The following is a 19,618-nucleotide window of genomic DNA, read 5'->3' as shown; positions in this document are numbered from 1 at the left end:
TTCACTACATAGCTTGGAAGACATAGAAATTATCCTGTGACGTCCAGTTTCTTATTTTTTACGCAGGGTGCGCACCTTTACGAAGAAAATAAGCCCAACCTGAGCAAAATCCATGCTCAAATAAGGAAGTTATGGGCGATAGAGTGGGAGTGCCTATTTTCAATTTTTTCCCTATTTTTGCATTTCTTCCTGTTTTTTTTTTTGGCGAATTACGTATTTGTCTTCAATGAAAACAAATTTAAATGTATTTTATTTTATTTTTTAAAAGCAATTCTGGCTCTTTCTGTTTCTTTTGCCGCATTGAGACAGTTTTTCTTACAAGGAACCAGTCGTAGTCACCCATCATTCGACTACAATTCTTGTAGTTACCTTTTGTTATATCACCACAAAGAATTTCATTGCAGCGCCCAGTCATCATATGTGGTCCGACACAAGGTTCACCTCTAATGTTCGGTTTTGGAGAATTGCAACGACGTCTTCGAATACCTGTGCCCCCATTACAACTAGCGCTGCATGCCCACGGTCCCCATTCTGACCAGGCACCATCAACAGGAGGTCCGTCTATATCTACATTCATTAATATTTGTTTTTCACCGCAAAGTTAACACTAATTGTAGTAAATAGAGATTTAATATTAATAACTAAAGTTTTATTTACCCATTGGAATACAGTTTACAGACCAAGTAGTCCAGCCATCAGAGTCAACGCCGATGGAAAAGAAATAGAATAAGAGACGATTAGTGTGCTCATAATGAAACACGTTCGTCGCGTTGGAAAATACGTCAATAGTTCTTCCAGACCACCTTAAAATTACAGAAAACTGGTCTGAATGTACAGATATTATAATATGATTTTATATTGCTTTTAGAACGCTAGAGAGTCCTATTTGGTCTTAAATGTTAAGGGAGAGTTCGTAGAACATGTCAGTACAAACAGACATTAAATATGGGAGTTCTGAATAGTTGTAAATGGCCATCAAAGTTTAAAAAAGTGCGGATGTGCAGCAAACATTTTGCGTGTTTACGAAAATAGATTATGCAGACATTTCTGAAGAAGAAACTATCCAAGAAAAGTGTCGGTATGGTGTTTAATTGGGACTGGTCGAGAAAATATCCATCCTAACACAATCCATTTTCGTAAAAACACAAAAATATTGCGTGGAATTCTACTTCCAGATTCGTGTTTGGGACGAGAAACTCTACAAGGATCGCCCAGTGGATATTGCAGATCAGGAAAAAAGTTTTATTCTTTGGACTGTGTTACATACAAAACAGCGGACGCCCTCGCGCATAGCGCGTTAGGGCACACGCCCCACTCCATCCATGGTGAGCACACAGTGACGTACATGTAACACTATTGTGTTGAATTTTTTGAAGAGCAATGAAGATAGAGAACAATGTTTAGGTAACGGCAATATAAGCCCTAATGACCCCTGTTTCTGTAACTTTCTTTTGTAGCCGTATAATAGTTTTTGCTTAAAATTGGGTGTTACAAACATCAAACTGAGAAAATAAACATATTGTATGATAGTAGGAAGAAGTATTAATTAAACACAACCGCAGTCACGTCTCGCGTAGTTATGGGGTTATACTTCATGACAATGTAAAAAAAACATAACAGACAATGAGGAACGCTATTTTGAGTAGAAAATGTTTTCTAAGCAAACACCTATTTTTAATGTTTATGCAGATTTATGAAATCAAAGCCGTTAATTTTCGACTACATTCGCGGTGTTGTCTCTGTAAACGAATTCCTTTCTTTGAAACTATTAATCGTACGGTATAACAGTTACAAAAATATAAATGAAAATGAGGTAATTAATGCTTACACTGGTGCCACCTAAACTTATTTTCTATTTTCAACACTTTCCAAGAAATTCAACAAAACAGATTATTCATTTCCAACTTTGAGAGCTGCTTTCACCCCGTAATTAGCAATTACGTCAACTGATAAAATATGCGTATCGAATATTGCCGAACGTTTTATTTCTGTACAATGTTTGATTAAAATCGAAGCGTACGATCTAGGTTATGTTCCTTGTTATTAATCTAGTATATTGACTTGAAACTTTATTAGAATTTTCATTCCTTTTGGAATACTTCATGAATAACAAAATCTTATTTATGTAATAGAAAATTAATTGGTATATTTTACACGACTTTGTTATAGGTAATGCAGATATTTACCTTATTGTAATATTAGTCCACGAATGTGTTGTAAATAAAGGCGTTGCTGTCCTTTGTATGTGGAATATCGTTACATTCGGATATGTATTTTTGGTGAACAATACCCTGTGGTCCGTTTCGCTCAGTGTAATCACAAAAAACCTGTATAAAAAGTAAATAATCAACACTGTTTAAAGGTGTAACACATTGCAGTGAGGGTGTATATTATAAAAGCGAAATGCCAATACTGTTGGCGCCTTATACAGGATCATCCATTTATCTTGCAACCCGCGCGCGCGTGAACAGATGAATACTGCACGACCGCTTCACGCACGCATTCTACTACAATCATACGTCGATACTTCCGCCATCTATGAGCTGATGTTGAAAGTGAAGGGTCTTTTAGATGCCAGTAGACGCCGCAGGGTGCTTTTGGCTTTCGCCAGAGTATATTCAATTTAACGTAGCAGACGGGGAAGAAAACGGTAGCCAATTTAAGAGTGCGATCGCGCCGATCCCGTTCCCCATGGAAATACCTACTTATGCCACGGTCCAGCTGCGACAGACCGCGCTGACGCGTTAGTGATCCGGATTGAAAAATTTGGTGTCTTTTTCGTATGACTTTTGAAATATAAAAGATATCGGAATGCAATTTACGCCGCAAAATTACGCCGACAATTTAATATATTTCACATGTACTTAATGTTTCTTTTTTTTTCAATTTTGTAACCATAATTGTTGTAAAAAGCTTTTGCAAACTGTGTATGTGATACTTTATTTAATGCTCTTTTTAAAATTTATGGTGTTGATAAACAATAGGCTAGTTGTTTCTATATCATTACTTTCATAAATTGATAAATTAAATTTTTATTCAATTAATATTATTTCTGCAGCCACAGAATTTAATGTTCTTGTCTTCTCCTTGGTGATTTTATCCATAATGTAGTGCATTCATAGATCGGACGTAAGGGATAACTATTGGATTATTTGTTTGTAGCAGTCTTTGAATTTTTTCTACAATTTTTGTGTCTGAATGTTTTAACCTTTTAGGTGTATTCTGGTCTGACGAAGCGTTTTCGTCGCCGTATTTCGATTTTCTTTTACAAAGAATCCATAAATTTTATTATTATTAAGTTTATTGCTAAAACTATCTTTACAAATTTTGTCAATGCAGAAAAATGAAAATCAAACACTGTTGACTGCTTTAAAGTAATCGTGAAAAAAGAACATGGGGTCACTGCGGCCATGATTAGGCTCGTTCTGGTGATCTCAAATAAAAAATGTAAAGAGATTCTTTATTTGTATGCCTTTGGCTATAGTCGGTACCAGAATGACATAAAAATATTGAAAATTAAGCAAATGGCGGCGGTTTGAAACTTACGTTTCGATTTTCGCACATTTTTTCGACTCTAATGGTCTATGAAAGTTTGAAAACAAAATATTTTATCATAATTCTGGTATGAACGATAGCCACACGTGTGCTGATAATGAATGCAAAACTTGGACTAAGTTGGTCTAGTCGATCTTGAAATTTCATAGCCCCCGAATCGAAAAACATGGTTTCGAGAAAATCGAAACCACTCCTGTAGCTGTGTTTGCAAATTAATTCCGCCGAACCCTGAGTAACGGTCTCTTGGTAACCAAATGGTCGATTTTTGTATTCTAAAACGCACAAAAATGCCCCCCCCCCCCCCCCCAGAAAGAACAATCCGTCGAAACTTTGCCGAAATACACTTGTAGGAACAAAACTGTTATGCGTTGCCAGTTGGTCTGTGAAGATAGCACCCACAAAAGCGATTTTTTAGAAAAACTCGGCGGCATTCGTTTGTCCATCGTTTGTCCATGTTTGCCCAACAAAAAATTTCGTTTGCCCACCCTTCAAAAAAATGTTATGGACAAAAAAGATTTCACCAGCACCCTCCATGAACACTTTTCAATTTTTTAAAAGTAGGATACGATTGTCCACGATCTGGTCACGTTTGCCCACCCAATGTTTTCGTATGCCCACCCTCCAGAATTGAATTATTAAGAAAAAACGCGAAAAGAAGGGTATTGGTGACGTAATCACGTTTAAGTTCAATTTTTTATTAATTAAACGATGAAAGGCTACGAAAGAGACAAAGCATGGTACTTTGCCTCGCTTCAGGAGAGAAGTCAGAAAAGATGTCGTTGAAACAATACTAATTTGCGAATTAATATTTTTTTATTTATACGTAGAATGATGTAATATTTGGTACATTGAAAGATAGCAAGATCCGGGAGTGAAGGAAGGAAAGATGTATCAGTTTAGTCAACGGGATTAATGCGACGGCCGCAGATGTCACAAGATGTATATCTACTACTACTTGTACATATTGTATATACTGCTACATCTAGTACTTGTATTATGTATTTTTATTTACCTCTTATTATATGTACTAATTACATATTTTTCTTATTTTTATATGTAAATACATATGTATGATATATGTTTATTATATATAATTTTTACCTCTATGTACTCCTTTCTTTAAAAAAATATTGTGAAATAAATAATTCTATACGTGGTGTATGCGTCAATATTTTTTAAACCTGTATCAGTGGCTCTGTAAATTTTCTTGGGGAAGTTAAAAAATGTTCAAGAAACAGCAACACAAATTTCCATTGCAAAACATCCAGTTTCTCGCTATAAGTCATACATCTGAGCAAAGTTGGCTGCTAGCTTCAGTGGGCATCCGCCGCCTCACTCACGAACACTCCCCACCACGATAGTGTTGCTCATGAAGGCGTGGCTTAGCGTTTTACGATGCTCTATCTCCACGCTTCCGGAAATTTTTGCCCCGCGGGCATTTAGCTGTTCAGGATTGCAGTAAAGCATAATAGACTATTTCAATCCTACTGCTAATTTATTAAAATGCTGCAGAAGATATTGGCAAGGCCAGACATACTCCCACACATGACTCTAAACAAAAAGAAAATGGGAGCTATTGTAAAGAATGTAATAAACAAGTCCGTTATTGCAGAATCCACAGAAATATTACAAGGCAAATTTTTTGGATATACTTCCGAATGGCCCCAGTGGCCGATCGACACAAGGTGTGAGGGGAGGGGTGGGGAGGGGGTGTGGACCCTAATCTAAAATTCTAGCTTCGGGTATTTATTAGTTTCCAAAATATTAATAAAAAATTATTATTAATTTTTTTTACAAACTAGTTTTTTGATCTGCGTACACGTAGCCCTAAAGGGGATCCATTCTGCTTCCCTGCAATTTATTCTACGGACAGTTGGCCGCGTTCCCCTTACCTCCGCGTGCCCCCCCCCCCCCCTCCAGGCGCTTAAAAGGCACGCGTATTTAGCTGAAATTCAAAGCCAATTATCTCGAAAACAAAGCGCGATATTAAAAAATTGTATTCTATATTTTCGTCTTATTTTGGCCCAAAGAATCACCCCCGTAGAGTATTGACTATCAATAGAGTAATAGGTATCCACCCTGTATAATAGGATGGATCGCATCTGCAAGTTTCTGGTTCAAATTCCCAAACTCACATCGATTCGCTACCACGCTTTACACGCGCGCCCCCCGCACTAATCTAGCCCCAACCAATACTAATACACGGAACAAGTTGAAAAGTGGAATGCGTTATGTCGGATTAAGTTAACAGATATACTAAAAGTTTTTTTATTAATATCTCGGAAACTAATAAATTTCCGAAGCAACAATTTTAGATTTAGGGTCCACACCCCGTCCCCACCTTTCCCCTCAAACCTCATGTTGATAGGCCCCTGGGGCCATTCGGAAGTATGGCCAATTTTTTTCTCTGTTGATAGATGAAACCCCAGACATAACTGACATGAAAATTTTATGTTTCTTGATACGGTATGTCCACAACGACCAGATACAGACATATTTCTTAGATTTAATTAGTATTTCGGATGCTAAAGCAGACAACTTATACAATTGTTTGATACATTCTTTAAAGAAGAACATTTTGTCTCTCAGCAATATGGTTGAGGTGTGAGTTGATAATGAAAATGTCATGGTGGGAGCACACAACTCATTGACTTCCCGTCTGTTAAAAGACAATCCCGACAAGTGTGTGTTCCCATGCATCTGCCACTCGATGCATTTGGTGGCATCACATGCGTGTAATGTTTGCCATCGTTCATAGAGAAATTCTTTTAGAAGAGATGCAACAGTTCATGAACGTTGAACAACTAAACGTTCTACAGCCATCAGGAACCAGATGGCTGACAGTGTCGAATTGTGTTTAAAGAGTTTTAAATTAATGGGGACCTTTATATAGTGCTATGGCGACGCAGCATCTGAAAAGGAGTTCGACCTCGCGGTGGAAATAAGCGTATTTGGAATTTTTTTCTCATGCCTTAGATGTAATTGTTAACATGAACAAACTATTTCAGACTTTGAATGTTATAATTCATTGTCTGCTCTCTGCATGTTATGAATTGTTGAGATTATTGGCAGGCAATTTTATAAAGACAGAATATATTAGGCGCTCCGATATGCATAAAATAGATGTGGAGAAGGAAGCGAATTTATTGGCACTGGAAACAATTTATCCAGGATCGAACTGCGTAAAGGCTATGGCGGAGCCATACTAAATAGGCGAAAATTTAAATTTGAATTTTCAGTTGGCCTGGGTGTGGGTTGTTGTCTTTTGATTAACCAAACACAACTGTAAAAAAAATTGGAAAAATATTCATGTTTGCAGGTTCCTTTTTCTCTTAAAAATGTAAAAATTCACAATGTGAATCTGCGTTTGCTACACGCTCGCTGCACCGGAAGTGAAATGATTCTAGGGAATTCTCTGCACCACTACTGCGCGCAGTAACTAAAAGGGAACGGTTGTCTCTGCACTTCATGCGCAGTATGCGTGAATCGGAACGCAACCAGAGGAGAAGCAGTCACTACGCGCATGCGTATTTATTTCTACAATCTTCGATTATTTAAATTTCTCTATTGGAAATAGAAAAAGAATTATAACTGCCACATTTCTACGTTATTATTTTGAAGAAAATCTATCTCATGTCTTTTAATACAAATGTATAATTATATACTTATTACTTACCGAAAATGTTCTTCGAATATCGTTCTCGAATATCCCGGAATGACACGTTTTACATAATCTGTCAATTTTTAGGCAAACACAATCTCTCCGAGCGTTTTGTTTACAATTAATGATATTTATAATATTTCCGATTCTAAATGGCAAGTTAATATCATCTTCATTTTCGCTTTCATCAGACGAATCACAACTGCTGATTTCATTATCACTATTATTTAATAGTATCGAGGTTATTATAAACAACGTTTCTTTGTCCATTCTAGCATCCATTTTGATTTCGCATGAAACGCAGGAAAAAGCGTTCCGTCACTGCGCGAATCGGAACGCACCCTGAGTGGGGCGGAAATGCCGTACGTTGTAAGGTATTTAGCGGTGGGGAAACGACACGCATGCGCGAGATGGCGCCGCGGCGTTGTTGCGTACCGCGCAACCTCATATTGGTAACAATGCGTTTTCCACTATATGAAGGATTTGGGGCTTCTGCTAGAAGGTTGTCTGCCACGATAAATAGCCAAAGAGTTTAAATTCGACCATTTTCCTAATAGGAATATAAATTGTACATATGAAAGTAGAAAGACATTATAATTGTGTTCATCTCATGTTTATTATAATTGTGTTCATCTTATGTTTATCATGATGTGTACGCGCACGAAAGTTGAAGCTTCGAAGAATTAATTAGAGTATAAGATAGTCGTTAAGGATAGTCTTTAAGTATAGCCGTTAAGTTTGAAGGTCACGGTCACTGTATATTTACAAAACGTTGTTCACATTATATTACAAGTATGTGTAATTAAACTAGCAACAAATAACACAGAACATAGTTATTATAACGCGAAAGTACGCGAGGAGTAGAAACCGCACCGAGCAGTTCGTATAAGAAAGTCCTGGAACTTTCCAGAGAAGCGCGAGCGCGCGAGATAACAATGTACTTATCGTGTCAACGATTCGCAGAAGAGAGGACTTTCGCGGTGATGGATCGGGCTGTTTCGCCGAATTCTGTGACGTCAGCACCCCACCCAGCGGCTGTTCGCCCTGAGGAGGACGAGGACCGCACCGGCGGAACAAAGCCGACCGCGCGATGAAGCGAGAGAGCTGCCTAATTAGCTGAGGTGCGCGTTAACAGATGGCCCGACCTATCTCATCACCGCGATCGTACATACCGCGATTTGGTCGCGTTAAGTCTCCCCCAACACAACGCGAATTTCGCGGCGCGGAGCGGATCCGCCGCGGATCAAATAACACTACCCATAAGCCACCACGTATAAGAAACTGCTGCCTTATCTGATCCGCGGCGCGGAGCGGATATTCGCGTTGGTTTGGGGGAGCCTTTAAACCGCGCGGTTTCAACAGCGAGTCCGCGCCGGCTTAGCCTGTGGCCGTTTGGGCCAATCCCAAACATGATGCGTTAGGTTATTATATTGTTATTAATAATACTTGTAGGCGTCGCATATATAATCATAGCTAAGGCGTTAAACACTCGTTCAGCAACAGCTAAACCAACAACATGGTTTGACCTTCGACTTTTTGCCCCGCATATATGTAATCCACTCGATGTACAAACTTTCGTTTACATCGCCGTAGGAATGCGAAATAACGACGCCCAAGACGGACATTCTGTTCTGGAACGTAGTAGAACGATCGTGTGAAGTGGCGCGCGTGTCAATTGCACATTGACAATACCGTAGATTCTAGGGCCTAAAATATTAGCATCGTATAACAATCTTAGAGCATATACAGACTTCCCCGGATTATCGAGAAAGATTCGGGACGGGGAATTCTCCATAAACCGAGGGAGGGGAAGTAGTTAGCACCTAATAAACAGACCCTGTACATTTACCTAACTATGTACTTTTACCATAACATATGTACATGCCGCGGTAATAGCGTTATTTTAGTAAATGCATACAGTTCCCAGCAGTTTCTAGTCAATGTATGCCTGAAATGCATATAACCTAACCTATAATATTACGAAAATGCATACATTGACTGCATGACGCTTTTACTGTAGCGCATGTATCCAGGTAACGCTTCAGTTTTGCTATAATTCCACATTGGCAGTCCCCCTGAGTAGGCGCCATCTCGTATCCACTACCTGAACTGAATTTGTCACGTGACTTGCTCTGTATTATCGCCAACATGGCGGAACTCTTATTTGAGAATGCAGTCACGTTTTTTTATTTTTCGTCCGTTTATGAGCAGATTTTGGGCTAGGTTAGGACTCATTCGAAAGAGGAAGATTCAATGCAGCCCGCTCTGCTCACCGTTTGAGTCACAAAACTATTTTAGTGGCCTAAAAATACTTGAATTTTGCGGATGTATTGGTTCGACTTTTCCTCTACTTTTGCTCTACTTTGGACACTTATGTTATGAGATATCAACATAATCTCGTTGAACCATGAGGAGAGCGCACCGCCTTGAACCTTCCTTTTCGGAAAAGCCCTATCCCAGCCCAAAATCTGCTTGTATACGGACGAGAAATGAAAAATCCCAAACCCATGTTTCGGGCCAGCAAGTGATAACACTATACAACGATTATACAACAGACAACACCTAAATAAAGACAACAAATAAATCATAGTACCTTCTTCTGCTTTACGTTTTTAAGAATGTTAATATTTACCCTGGAGTTGCAGGAAACAGAAGTAACGGTATCGAAATGGCACCTTTTCCTCGCAGATGAATTGTTACTTGGTCTGGACGTACTACTTCTCTTGGACTCCACGCTGATAGCGGTAAAATTCTAGACTGTCGATCAGTCTTTGTGTTTTCTATATGACAACCTATTTTTATTAAAAATTAGCGTGATTAGAATAGAAATAAATACTGTTTTTTATTTTCAACAGCAGCCGTAAACCATTTTATAAATATTATGTGTTTATACTTTTAATTAAGTAAACCATAAGAACTAATGTGTATCTTTTAAACCATAATAATACTATTTTAAGGCAATTATTTAGAAGTTTTCCGTCCTCACCGATTTAAATTATTTTTGGATATGTTGTCGGGGACACGATTTTGAACAACTTTTTCCTATACATGTTACCGCCGCTCGACCTTCGTTTCCGAGGTATTTGCGAAAAACTTCTTTTGACTTATTCCGACACAACGCATTCCATTTTCCAACTTGTCCCGGATATTAGTAGTGGTTGGAGCTAGATTAGGGTAGGGGGCGCGCGCCTGCTTGCGGGCGCGTAAAGCATGATAGCGAACTGATGTGAGTTTAGAGATTTGAACCAGAAACTTGCGGATGCCCCTCAACACCCCGACTCATATCGGTCCGCCACCACGCTTTATACGCGCCCGCGAGCGGGCGCGCGCCCCCCGCACTTGTCTAGCCTAAACCAATACTAATACCCGGAACAAGTTGGAAAGTGGAATGCTTTGCGTCGGAATAAGTCAAAGGAAGTTTTTCACGAACATCTCGGAAACGAAGGTCGAGCGGCGGTAACATGTATAGGAAAAAGTTGTTCAGAATCGTGTTCCCGATAACATATCCAAAAATCATTGAAATCGGTTAGGACGGAAAACTTCTAAATAATTACCTATTTTAATTAGATTTTAAAATAATCCTTTTTTGTAGGGCCGAATTAATCACATTTCATCGAACTAGTGTTGGATCAGGAACTCCTATGCACATAAGAGGGACCCGGAAGAGACTCGGAAGAGTCGGCGTTAGTGAAATCGGTTAGGCCAGGCTTAGGAATTAACTGCTCTTGTCAGCTGGTTTTCAGAGTTCACACCCTGTTTCTCCCGCTGCGCGTCTTGGCCCCCGTGACGGCCATAATGCTCGCGCCACGTCAGGCGCATACCACATGAACTGCGCGTGGCGCATTTGACCAGCGCTCTCCAAGGTCGTGTATGCGTACACTCGGGGTTCTCCCACTCTCGTTCGCGTTGTCAGGGATAATACTGCGCAACGCTAAAAGGACAAACATGACAAACCAGTGTCTCCGTCGTCGAGCGAGCTCGGACACCCCATACGACTTGTGTATTAGTGACACACGGTGACACGCGCTGTCACAGCTAAAAATTGGAAGGGGAAGCAGGCGCGTGAGAGGGCCCTGCGCTGGAGAGCGCTACATGAGGGCGACATTTGTATCAATAGATTTCCACATCGTCTCGGAGAGCACTATTGTCGTTTCTTTTCTGTTTTGTCAACGCGCCCCGTGCGGTTCATGTGGTACGACCCTGAGATACCTCGAGCATTATGGCCCTCGCGGGAGGCAAGACGCGCAGCGAGAGAAAGAGGGCTTCTGAAAAACGTCCGAAAAGAGCAGTTAATTCCTGAGCACAGGTTAGGCGGCTGGTTAGTATGCTGAGGATCCGTAGATTGTGGGTTCTAGTCCCAACGCACGAGGCCTTTTTTCCGTGGCTTCTTTACGACAGTCTTCACGACAACATCCTTAACTTAGTCAACAATATCCTACCGTCCCGTAAAGTCAATTGAAAATGGTGTTCCAGAAAGGTCGTTGCTACGTGTGACCTTATTCCTGGTAGCCATCATCGACCTCTTATCCAATGTCTGTCTCCGTTCAGTTATCCCGGGTCCACACCAAGGCGAACACGAACAAAAACATTGTTCACAAACGTTTTCGTTTGTTTTCATCGTATCCACACCGCCGCGAAAAAGAACAGAACTCGGTGTACAAATGTTCTCGAGGATGTTCGCGTCGGTAGGAATGCAGCGGACGAACATTTCTGACGATATCTGGCGATCCGCATTGTGAGACAGCTCATAAACTGTCGACCCACTACAACCATCCGCCGACAAGTACTTCACAGAAATAGTATGCGTGACAAGCTCAAATAAAATGTTTATATTTTTTGTTTTAACATAATGAGAATATTTCCAACATATGGGCTCCGTATATAGTCTCCAATCCCCTAATATGAAATCTCCCGTGTCCGATGTTTACGTTAATAGCACACGACTATTCATTGTACAAACGGCTGTTGGGGGGGGGGGGGGTTAGGCTGCAGAATTTGATGTTCTGGTTAAAATTAGTATTCGAGTAAAGTTAACCCCTCCAGAGGGGGGTAGGGGGTGGGAGGTGTTACTTAAATGCTGAAACTTTTAATTATGAATACTTTTCGCTTGATTTATGCTAGTAAAGGTTCACTTCCCATTAATGCCAGCAAAGTGGCTTGATGTAGCAAATACATTTTATGACAAATATATCTATGTTTATGCATATCTATACAGTATACAATTATAAATGCACATATAACTCGTTAATACCTTCTCCCTATTTCTTAGTAATATGTCACAGCTTTAAACACAAATCACCACCTAACACAAATTTTATCTTCTATTTCAAGAAAATCTGTTATTGACTAATATAAAAAAGTATTGATATTATAAAACCATGATATATTATCAGCGGAATTAAAATTTGTCTGAATTGCGTCGTGTTTGGTTTCATTTTTATTAGAAATATCTCATCCATACGTTGGAAATATTCTTATTATGTTAAAATAAAAAATATAAAGATTTGATTTGTACTTGTCACGCATACTATTTCTGTGGTGTACCAGCGGCGGATGGTCGTAGAGGGTCCCCTGTTTGTTGGACATGTTACTGAATTTGTAGGCAATAAATAGTGAACTTACCTGCTTCGCGATCAAAAGCAATGCCAACAGTCCGTCCTCTTTCACTACTACAGTAATAGTACGTAGGAAGGAAAGCATTCATCGGATTAGAATGGCTCCATTCAAACAGCGGTACAGGGTCGTCTTCGTAATATAATAATATTTGTCCTCGAGGAATGCGAAGTATGAAGGTACTCCATCTTCCCAAAAAAAGTAAATGTGGCAGCGTTTTTTTTTTTACTAACGCAATGGCTGTAAGTAAATAAAACTTTTGTGCACTTAGCTGTTGTATGCAGTTGTGAAATAATTTAACTGGATAAAATTTAAAACAAATGTGCACGTAATGAATAGTCAATCTATAAAATGAGGACAAAATTAAGTAATGCATGTCCTATTACTTTTATGTATCAGGAATAACCGTTTTACGTGTACATTTATTGGTATGAAAGATTGGTTATTACGATAATTCATATTATACAAAAACTCTAATATTATTGTAATATTATTCTCTAATATAATATCTGTCTAATATTATTTTGGTGGGCTACTACAGATGCGTCACATAAAGTGTCACCATCGTTTTTTAATCATAACTTTATACAAATTCAGTAATTTTTAGAAAAAACAAAAACGAAAACAAAGCTATGGCACTTGAACAGTCCTTGCACAAATCACTGTAAGTGCCAAAGTTAATAAAACAAAAATTTATCAGAAAATGATCTACGTGCCAATGGTAACATTATAATATAGAATTTTAATGCAATTTCATTTTGGAAATAAGTTACCAATAGTGCTAAAAGATGGTACAGCTGGTACGTCCATGGTTCAACGCTACTTATGTAAAAACAGTGTAAGAGCCAATTAGCTACGGACAAATAGGATTGGTGGATTACTGACTTATGAGCGTCACAACGATTGCTATCCACCATTGGAAAGATCTCGCCAATATGAATCGATTTATACCATTTTTAACTTCGAAATCAAATGGGATCAACTTGAAAAATGGATTCGAATTTCGAGATTTTGCGGTTTTGAACAAAAGAAACCGGTAGTAAAATCCCATCCGGCACGAGGGACCTCGGGTAGGCACCTGAGGAAAAACCAAGGGATGTAAGCGAGGCTCCTAACCCACTCCGCGATCCGGGACAACAGTGATTAGTACGCGCCGCGCCGATAGATCGCATCGCTTTCCCGCAGTTGTGGGGAGCCGCGTTCCCCCCCCCCCTGCGGACTGTGCGGGAGTGGAGAACCGGTCAAGTGCTAGCGAACACGGTCGGCACTTGGTAACAGACTTGCGAAGTAGCGGGATCTCTCTCCGCTCAGACACGGTTATGCCGGCGTCCTACCACGACCTCGTGTCACGCGTCCACCGGCGATCCTGTGCTGGTTGTACGCAAGCCATAGTAAAGTCTGCATATATACACATACAGTGAGTTCAGTCATTACCTGCCTTCGATCCAGAACAAGCGGTAGTAGGGCCGCAGAGGTGGATGGTCATAATTGCATCCCCTCCCTTCTTCTGATTCCTACACAGTTACAATTTACCGAGAAATAGGACATAAGACCCGCTACAACCAGCCACGACCGAGGCAAGACAGTAGTGGTGCAGAACTATCGATTGTCGGCACTATCGATAGTTTCCGATAGTTGGGCCATCGACCATTGATAGTTATCGATAGTTGTCGATAGTGATGATCGATAGTGATTTATTATCACACACTAGGTAATAGAGGTATCCTATACCGTCGGTGACATTACCGGTTTTCAAATATATATAAAACAATTTATTTGGTAAACTTGCCGATGAACTGGGCCCTCGCTGATTTCGATGAGCTTTACGTAACCGTTACTCGCGGGATTACCGGTGGGACGGTGGAGGAACCGTATCGTCAGCTCAGGACGGTTGTCCAGGGCCGCCGATCGAATGACTAGGCGCAGAGGTAATAAGGTAGAGTACGACAGTTTATTCGATGTTAAGGTACAAGTATCTCGGCCAAGTCTATGCTAAAAGAGTGTGTAAGCGGCTAAGCCTAAACCTTAAGCTATCGCGAGTCGCGGCACGTATCGCTGTGGTCGGTCGGTAGCGGTTCGGCGAAGTGGGTGAGGAGAAACGATATGACCGTTCGGTGTCTTGGCGGGCCAACCCTGCCTTTAGACCGTGGTCGGAGAGCCTGGGATCAGTTCACCCAGTGGGCACAGCCCGCGAATGAGACAGAGGCTGTAGGGACGCTCTCGAGAACGGAGGTGAATCTGTTCGGGAGATCGATGGCGGGTAACTCTGTCCTTCTGGGAACCGTGGAGGAGGAGAATTCAAAAAGACGTAGATACTCAGCCTGTCGACGCACTAGAACGGGTGCTTACACAAGAACTTGATATTGCACAAGGACTAATGTCGACACACGAACGTGGAACCGCACAGGAGAAATCTGGGAGAGGCGTACTGATCGTACTCATGCTATAGGCGGTCTCTTCTCAACATCTTCGACGAGAGTGATCCCCATCGTTGAGGAGGGTTTTCGTTGCCGCAATCCAGTCGCCTTTTGGCGGCGGGGGCCCTAGACATATATAGACGGAGCGTAAGCTGAGGGGGGTGGCAAGGTTCACGGTAAGGGGAGCGATACGAGTAAATCGGGTAACGCAGTGGTTATAGATGCCGAATGCATCCGAAGCTAACCGACGTGCCTGTATCTGAACCTCGGCCTTTTCCCCTCCAAGCCTACCTTCCCCTCGCCGAAAGTCTCAGCTTCTGCTCCGTCTATATATGTCTATGGCGGGGGCGATTCGCGGCATCGTCGCTGGTCGTTTCCGCGGCCTGCACTCCATCGGTCGAGATACCTCAACCGCATGGAGCGGTAGTTACGGCAGCCTTCCTCGCTGCCGCGTGCGCTATACGTTTCAGCAGTGGCATGCTTACTCGATTTTGTTTCCCCCTCCCCCCCCCCCTGCCGGTACGCCGCAGGTCTTATCTAGAGACGCGGTAGCGTCTCGACGCCAAGTACATGTTCCGACACCCTGTATATGTCGACTGTCGCTACCGCTATCATTTACTCGTCGCACGGCTAATCCAACCTAACCTGAAACTTATTTCCTTAATTACACATAGTCTTTGCTCGCCAGTACGACCCGTTCTGCTCGAAGCCTGATTCTACAATACCGCCAAAGGCAAGTGGGAAAGCTGTGAAGAAAGCAGGCAAGGCCCAGATAAATATTAGCAAGACCGACAAGAAGAAGAAGCGCAGGAGGAAGGAGACTTACGCTATATATATCTACAAAGTCCTGAAACAAGTCCATCCAGACACCGGTATCTCCAGCAAAGCCATGAGCATCATGAACAGCTTTGTGAATGTCTTCAAACGTATTGCTGCTGAAGCATCACGTCTGGCTCACTACAACAAACGATCCACCATCACTTCTCGGGAAATCCAAACTGCTGTACGTTTGCTGCTGCCTGGTGAACTCGTCAAGCACGCCGTCAGTGAGGGAACGAAGGCTGTTACCAAATACACCAGCTCCAATAAATGCTGCCTCCACACGAATTCATCACGGCTGCAATATTTTCTAAATTTAAAAGCAGTTTTCTTAAGTAAACCGCATATAAGCTTTCTAATAAGACCAAATTCAATAAAATCGGTCCACGCATGACAGAGATATCGTAATATCGTATCATTGATCTGTCGGAAACGGCAAGATTTTTCTTATGATTCTTCTTCTTCTTCTTCTCCAGTCAAAATTTTCGTCAACATAATACGTATACGCGTTACACGCATACCTTCAGCCAAAAGAAACTAGTATATGTTTCGTTCGTCGACTCTCGGGATCATTCGGCAGGGATCGTCGTCCGTCATTGTACTTATACCTATGTATACTATTGAATTTTATAACCTACCAAGTGTCAAATAAGGAAAGTTGTCAAAATAGTTTGAAATGTCACGAGTTTTTACACCACATATGGCACTGAATTATTGTTTCAATTAACAAGGTAAGTCGCAAAAATTTATTAATAGACTTTTTATTTAGAGTCACAGACTTGGAAGTTGTCCGTAGAAGGTTCGACAGAGAAGCATCTTCTTTCGCATAAGTATCTGGCAATTTGTACCATGCATGTACAAAATAATATATTGTAACAAATTGCATTGCATTTAAATTGCCAGATATTGTCATACCAGCAATTTAGAGTTTTTATGTAAAGGTTATAGAAATGAAGGGGACGCACAGGACTTGGATAAAAATGAAGGAGATACACAGGCTTGGATAGAAATGAAGGGGGCGCTCAGGCTTGGATAGAAATGAAGGGGATGCACAGGCTTGAAGGTTGTCCGGAGAAGGATAGATAGACAGTAAATCTTGTTTCGCACAAGTTTATGGAAATTTGTCAAATAAGGTAAATCGATAAAATTTGTCAAAAGACATAGCATTAAGAATTAAGAAAATTATAGTCTATTGCTTGCAATGTAGAGCAAGTTACATTAGTGAACAAAGTACGCTGAAAATACATATTCCTTGATGCTTTTCAATTTTTTTGTGAAAGATATTTGTAATACTTTAATAAAATCCACAGTAGTTGCCACGCTATTCATTAATTCGTTAATTTTTTAGGTTGTAGCGACCATCGGCACGACCAAATACGAACATTTGGCGTGCAGATGGTCGGCATGGTTTATGACACGCGCGTCAGCAAAACTATTTTTGAGTAAGCCGCTTTCCGTTCCTTTCGTGACTGAATTTTGAACAAAGCATGTTTTCCTTCGAGACTTTCGTTTATGGCCTTAATAGTTATTGCGGGTATCATAAACCTCGAGTTTCCGAAGGACCCTCGATGCGAGGCCGGGCGGCCTGCGACCGGCCACGTCACGCGCCTCGGGGGCCTGGGGGAAATCCCGCTGCATTGCCAGAAGTATTTCTCCCGCCAAATCTCACCCCCGTTACGGTGGAAGCGCGCCGAAGACACGCGAAATAGGTGGCGCGATTTGGGGCCTGAAAAGTACCGATTGGTTGACACCGGTATCGGGTCAACCAATCAGGAGGTGTTTCTAGTCGCGCGAGATAGCCAGATCTGGGCAGCAGAATCTGACGTCAGAACTGCAGCAGTCTGTGTCCGCATTTGGCTGCGTTCTGATGTGCAGAGCCTGAGGTGCAGTGCCTGATGGACAGCAGATCGACTGCAGATTTCGCCGTCTGCTAGGCACAGCAACAGCGCCATCTGAGGTCTAGAATTATCAAACAATTGCCTACAGATGGCGCTGTTGCTGTGCGTAGCAGACGGCGAAATCTGCTGTCGATCTGCTGTCCATCCGACATCACTGCACCTCAGGCTCTGCACATCAGAACGCAGCCAAATGCGGACACAGACTGCTGCAGTTCTGACGTCAGATTCTGCTGCCCAGATCTGGCTATCAGGGTTGCAGCTCATTTTGATTTCTCATCTTTTTTTTTATTTTGTACTTATTATTATCTTCTATTTTTTGTGATTTATTTGATTTCATGTACTTGGCGTAATTTTTTTATTTTTTTAAAGTTTTTTATGGGGATTAACTACTAGCCGGAGTGAAGAGAACAACCTCGCAACAAAACAAAAGGGCATTCGCGCTCCCGCACACACCCAACGAGCGAGTCCGAACTATATTCTTCCAACAATTTTATTTACTGTTGTAGCATATTGACTGATTAATTCTGCTAATTATTAGTCAAGTTCGCGTGTATCAGACAAGTTTTAAAATCAATTTTCTTGAAAACAAAGTCCTGAATGAAAAAATTTAATTCTATATTTTCAACTTATTTTTGCATAACGAATCACCTCGTTTCTGGTTGCACCACGAATTCTGGAATATCCTGTGTAGTAAATGTGTATCTCAATGCCTGATTAAAATTATAGATTTCGACTATATAACATTTAAACGTTGTATATTTTCATTCTCTTCTCAATCGAAGATCAATTTGAAATAAAGGGTGATATGAAAACAATCACTGTGATTTTCAAACTGTGTCTTATAAAATGTGTTTTCGCTACTTACCTTCACTTTCCGATTCATAATACAGAAGTACTTTTTCGTTATCCAAAGCCCCTATTTTAAGAATGTAACGTGATTTTGTTGAATCTTCATCGACTGTAAAGACGAATGAAATAGAATCTGGTTCATCTGGTTCCCAAGTTTTCAAAGCAAAGCGTAAACCTTCAACACGATATTCAGGCAAAATATATAAACGTCTACCTGCTCCATCTCCTCTAATTAGAAACGTATATGCTTCTGCAAATTACAATTAGTTATTAGATAATGTTAAGTAACACTTAAATTCTATAAAGCCAGGAATCCACCGGGAAGCTAAGCTAAACTAAGCTAAGCTATGCTATGCGATGCTACGTTTTAACGTAGCTTTTGGTGGACACGGTTCCATAAGAATGTATTGAAGCTAATTTTTTTAAAACGTAGCATGGCATAGCATATCATAGCATAGCATAGCATAGCATAGCATAGCATCGCATAGCATAGCTTAGCTTCCCGTTGGATCCCCGGTTTAAATATAACATTTGCAAGTGATATCTTCATATTCTATTGCACACACAGATATATGAAGAAAGTAAGGTGCCTTTATATAATAGCTTCAAGAGATAAACTATTTTTATAAAGGCATAAACGTTTTAATTGCAATTTTTCTTCTTACAAATTGGGTTTAAAGTTTGATACATAGAGTTACAGTTACACAAAAAGTGTAGCGGCACCTATTGCAGATTGTGCTCTTCCGAAAAGGATTTTGGTTTCACATTGTTGTAACTAATAGAGTCAGAAATATTTTCACTTCCAC

General features: G+C 40.7%; 2 protein-coding genes across 2 annotated transcripts in view; one reads left to right on the top strand and one right to left on the bottom strand.

Moving 5' to 3' along the window:
* Positions 1-9,844: 9,844 nt before the first annotated feature.
* LOC143368026 (plasminogen) overlaps positions 9,845-19,618 on the bottom strand; it is a 95,305-nt gene continuing 85,531 nt past the window's right edge. Inside the window, exons 14-16 of the mRNA XM_076810359.1 lie at positions 18,829-19,062; positions 12,839-13,069; positions 9,845-10,008 (exon numbers count right to left, since the gene is read on the bottom strand). Of these exons, the coding sequence (XP_076666474.1) occupies positions 9,845-10,008; positions 12,839-13,069; positions 18,829-19,062 (629 nt within the window). The remainder of the gene's footprint in view (positions 10,009-12,838; positions 13,070-18,828; positions 19,063-19,618) is intronic.
* On the top strand, positions 14,933-18,760 carry LOC143367933 (uncharacterized). The gene is made up of 3 exons (XM_076810201.1): positions 14,933-15,137; positions 15,921-16,400; positions 18,690-18,760. The coding sequence occupies exons 1-3, from the start codon at positions 14,933-14,935 to the stop codon at positions 18,758-18,760; spliced, it is 756 nt and encodes a 251-aa protein (XP_076666316.1).

Source organism: Andrena cerasifolii, chromosome 4, assembly GCF_050908995.1.
Source record: "Andrena cerasifolii isolate SP2316 chromosome 4, iyAndCera1_principal, whole genome shotgun sequence".
NCBI lineage: Eukaryota > Metazoa > Arthropoda > Insecta > Hymenoptera > Andrenidae > Andrena > Andrena cerasifolii.
This window is presented reverse-complemented; position numbering and strand designations above follow the sequence as displayed.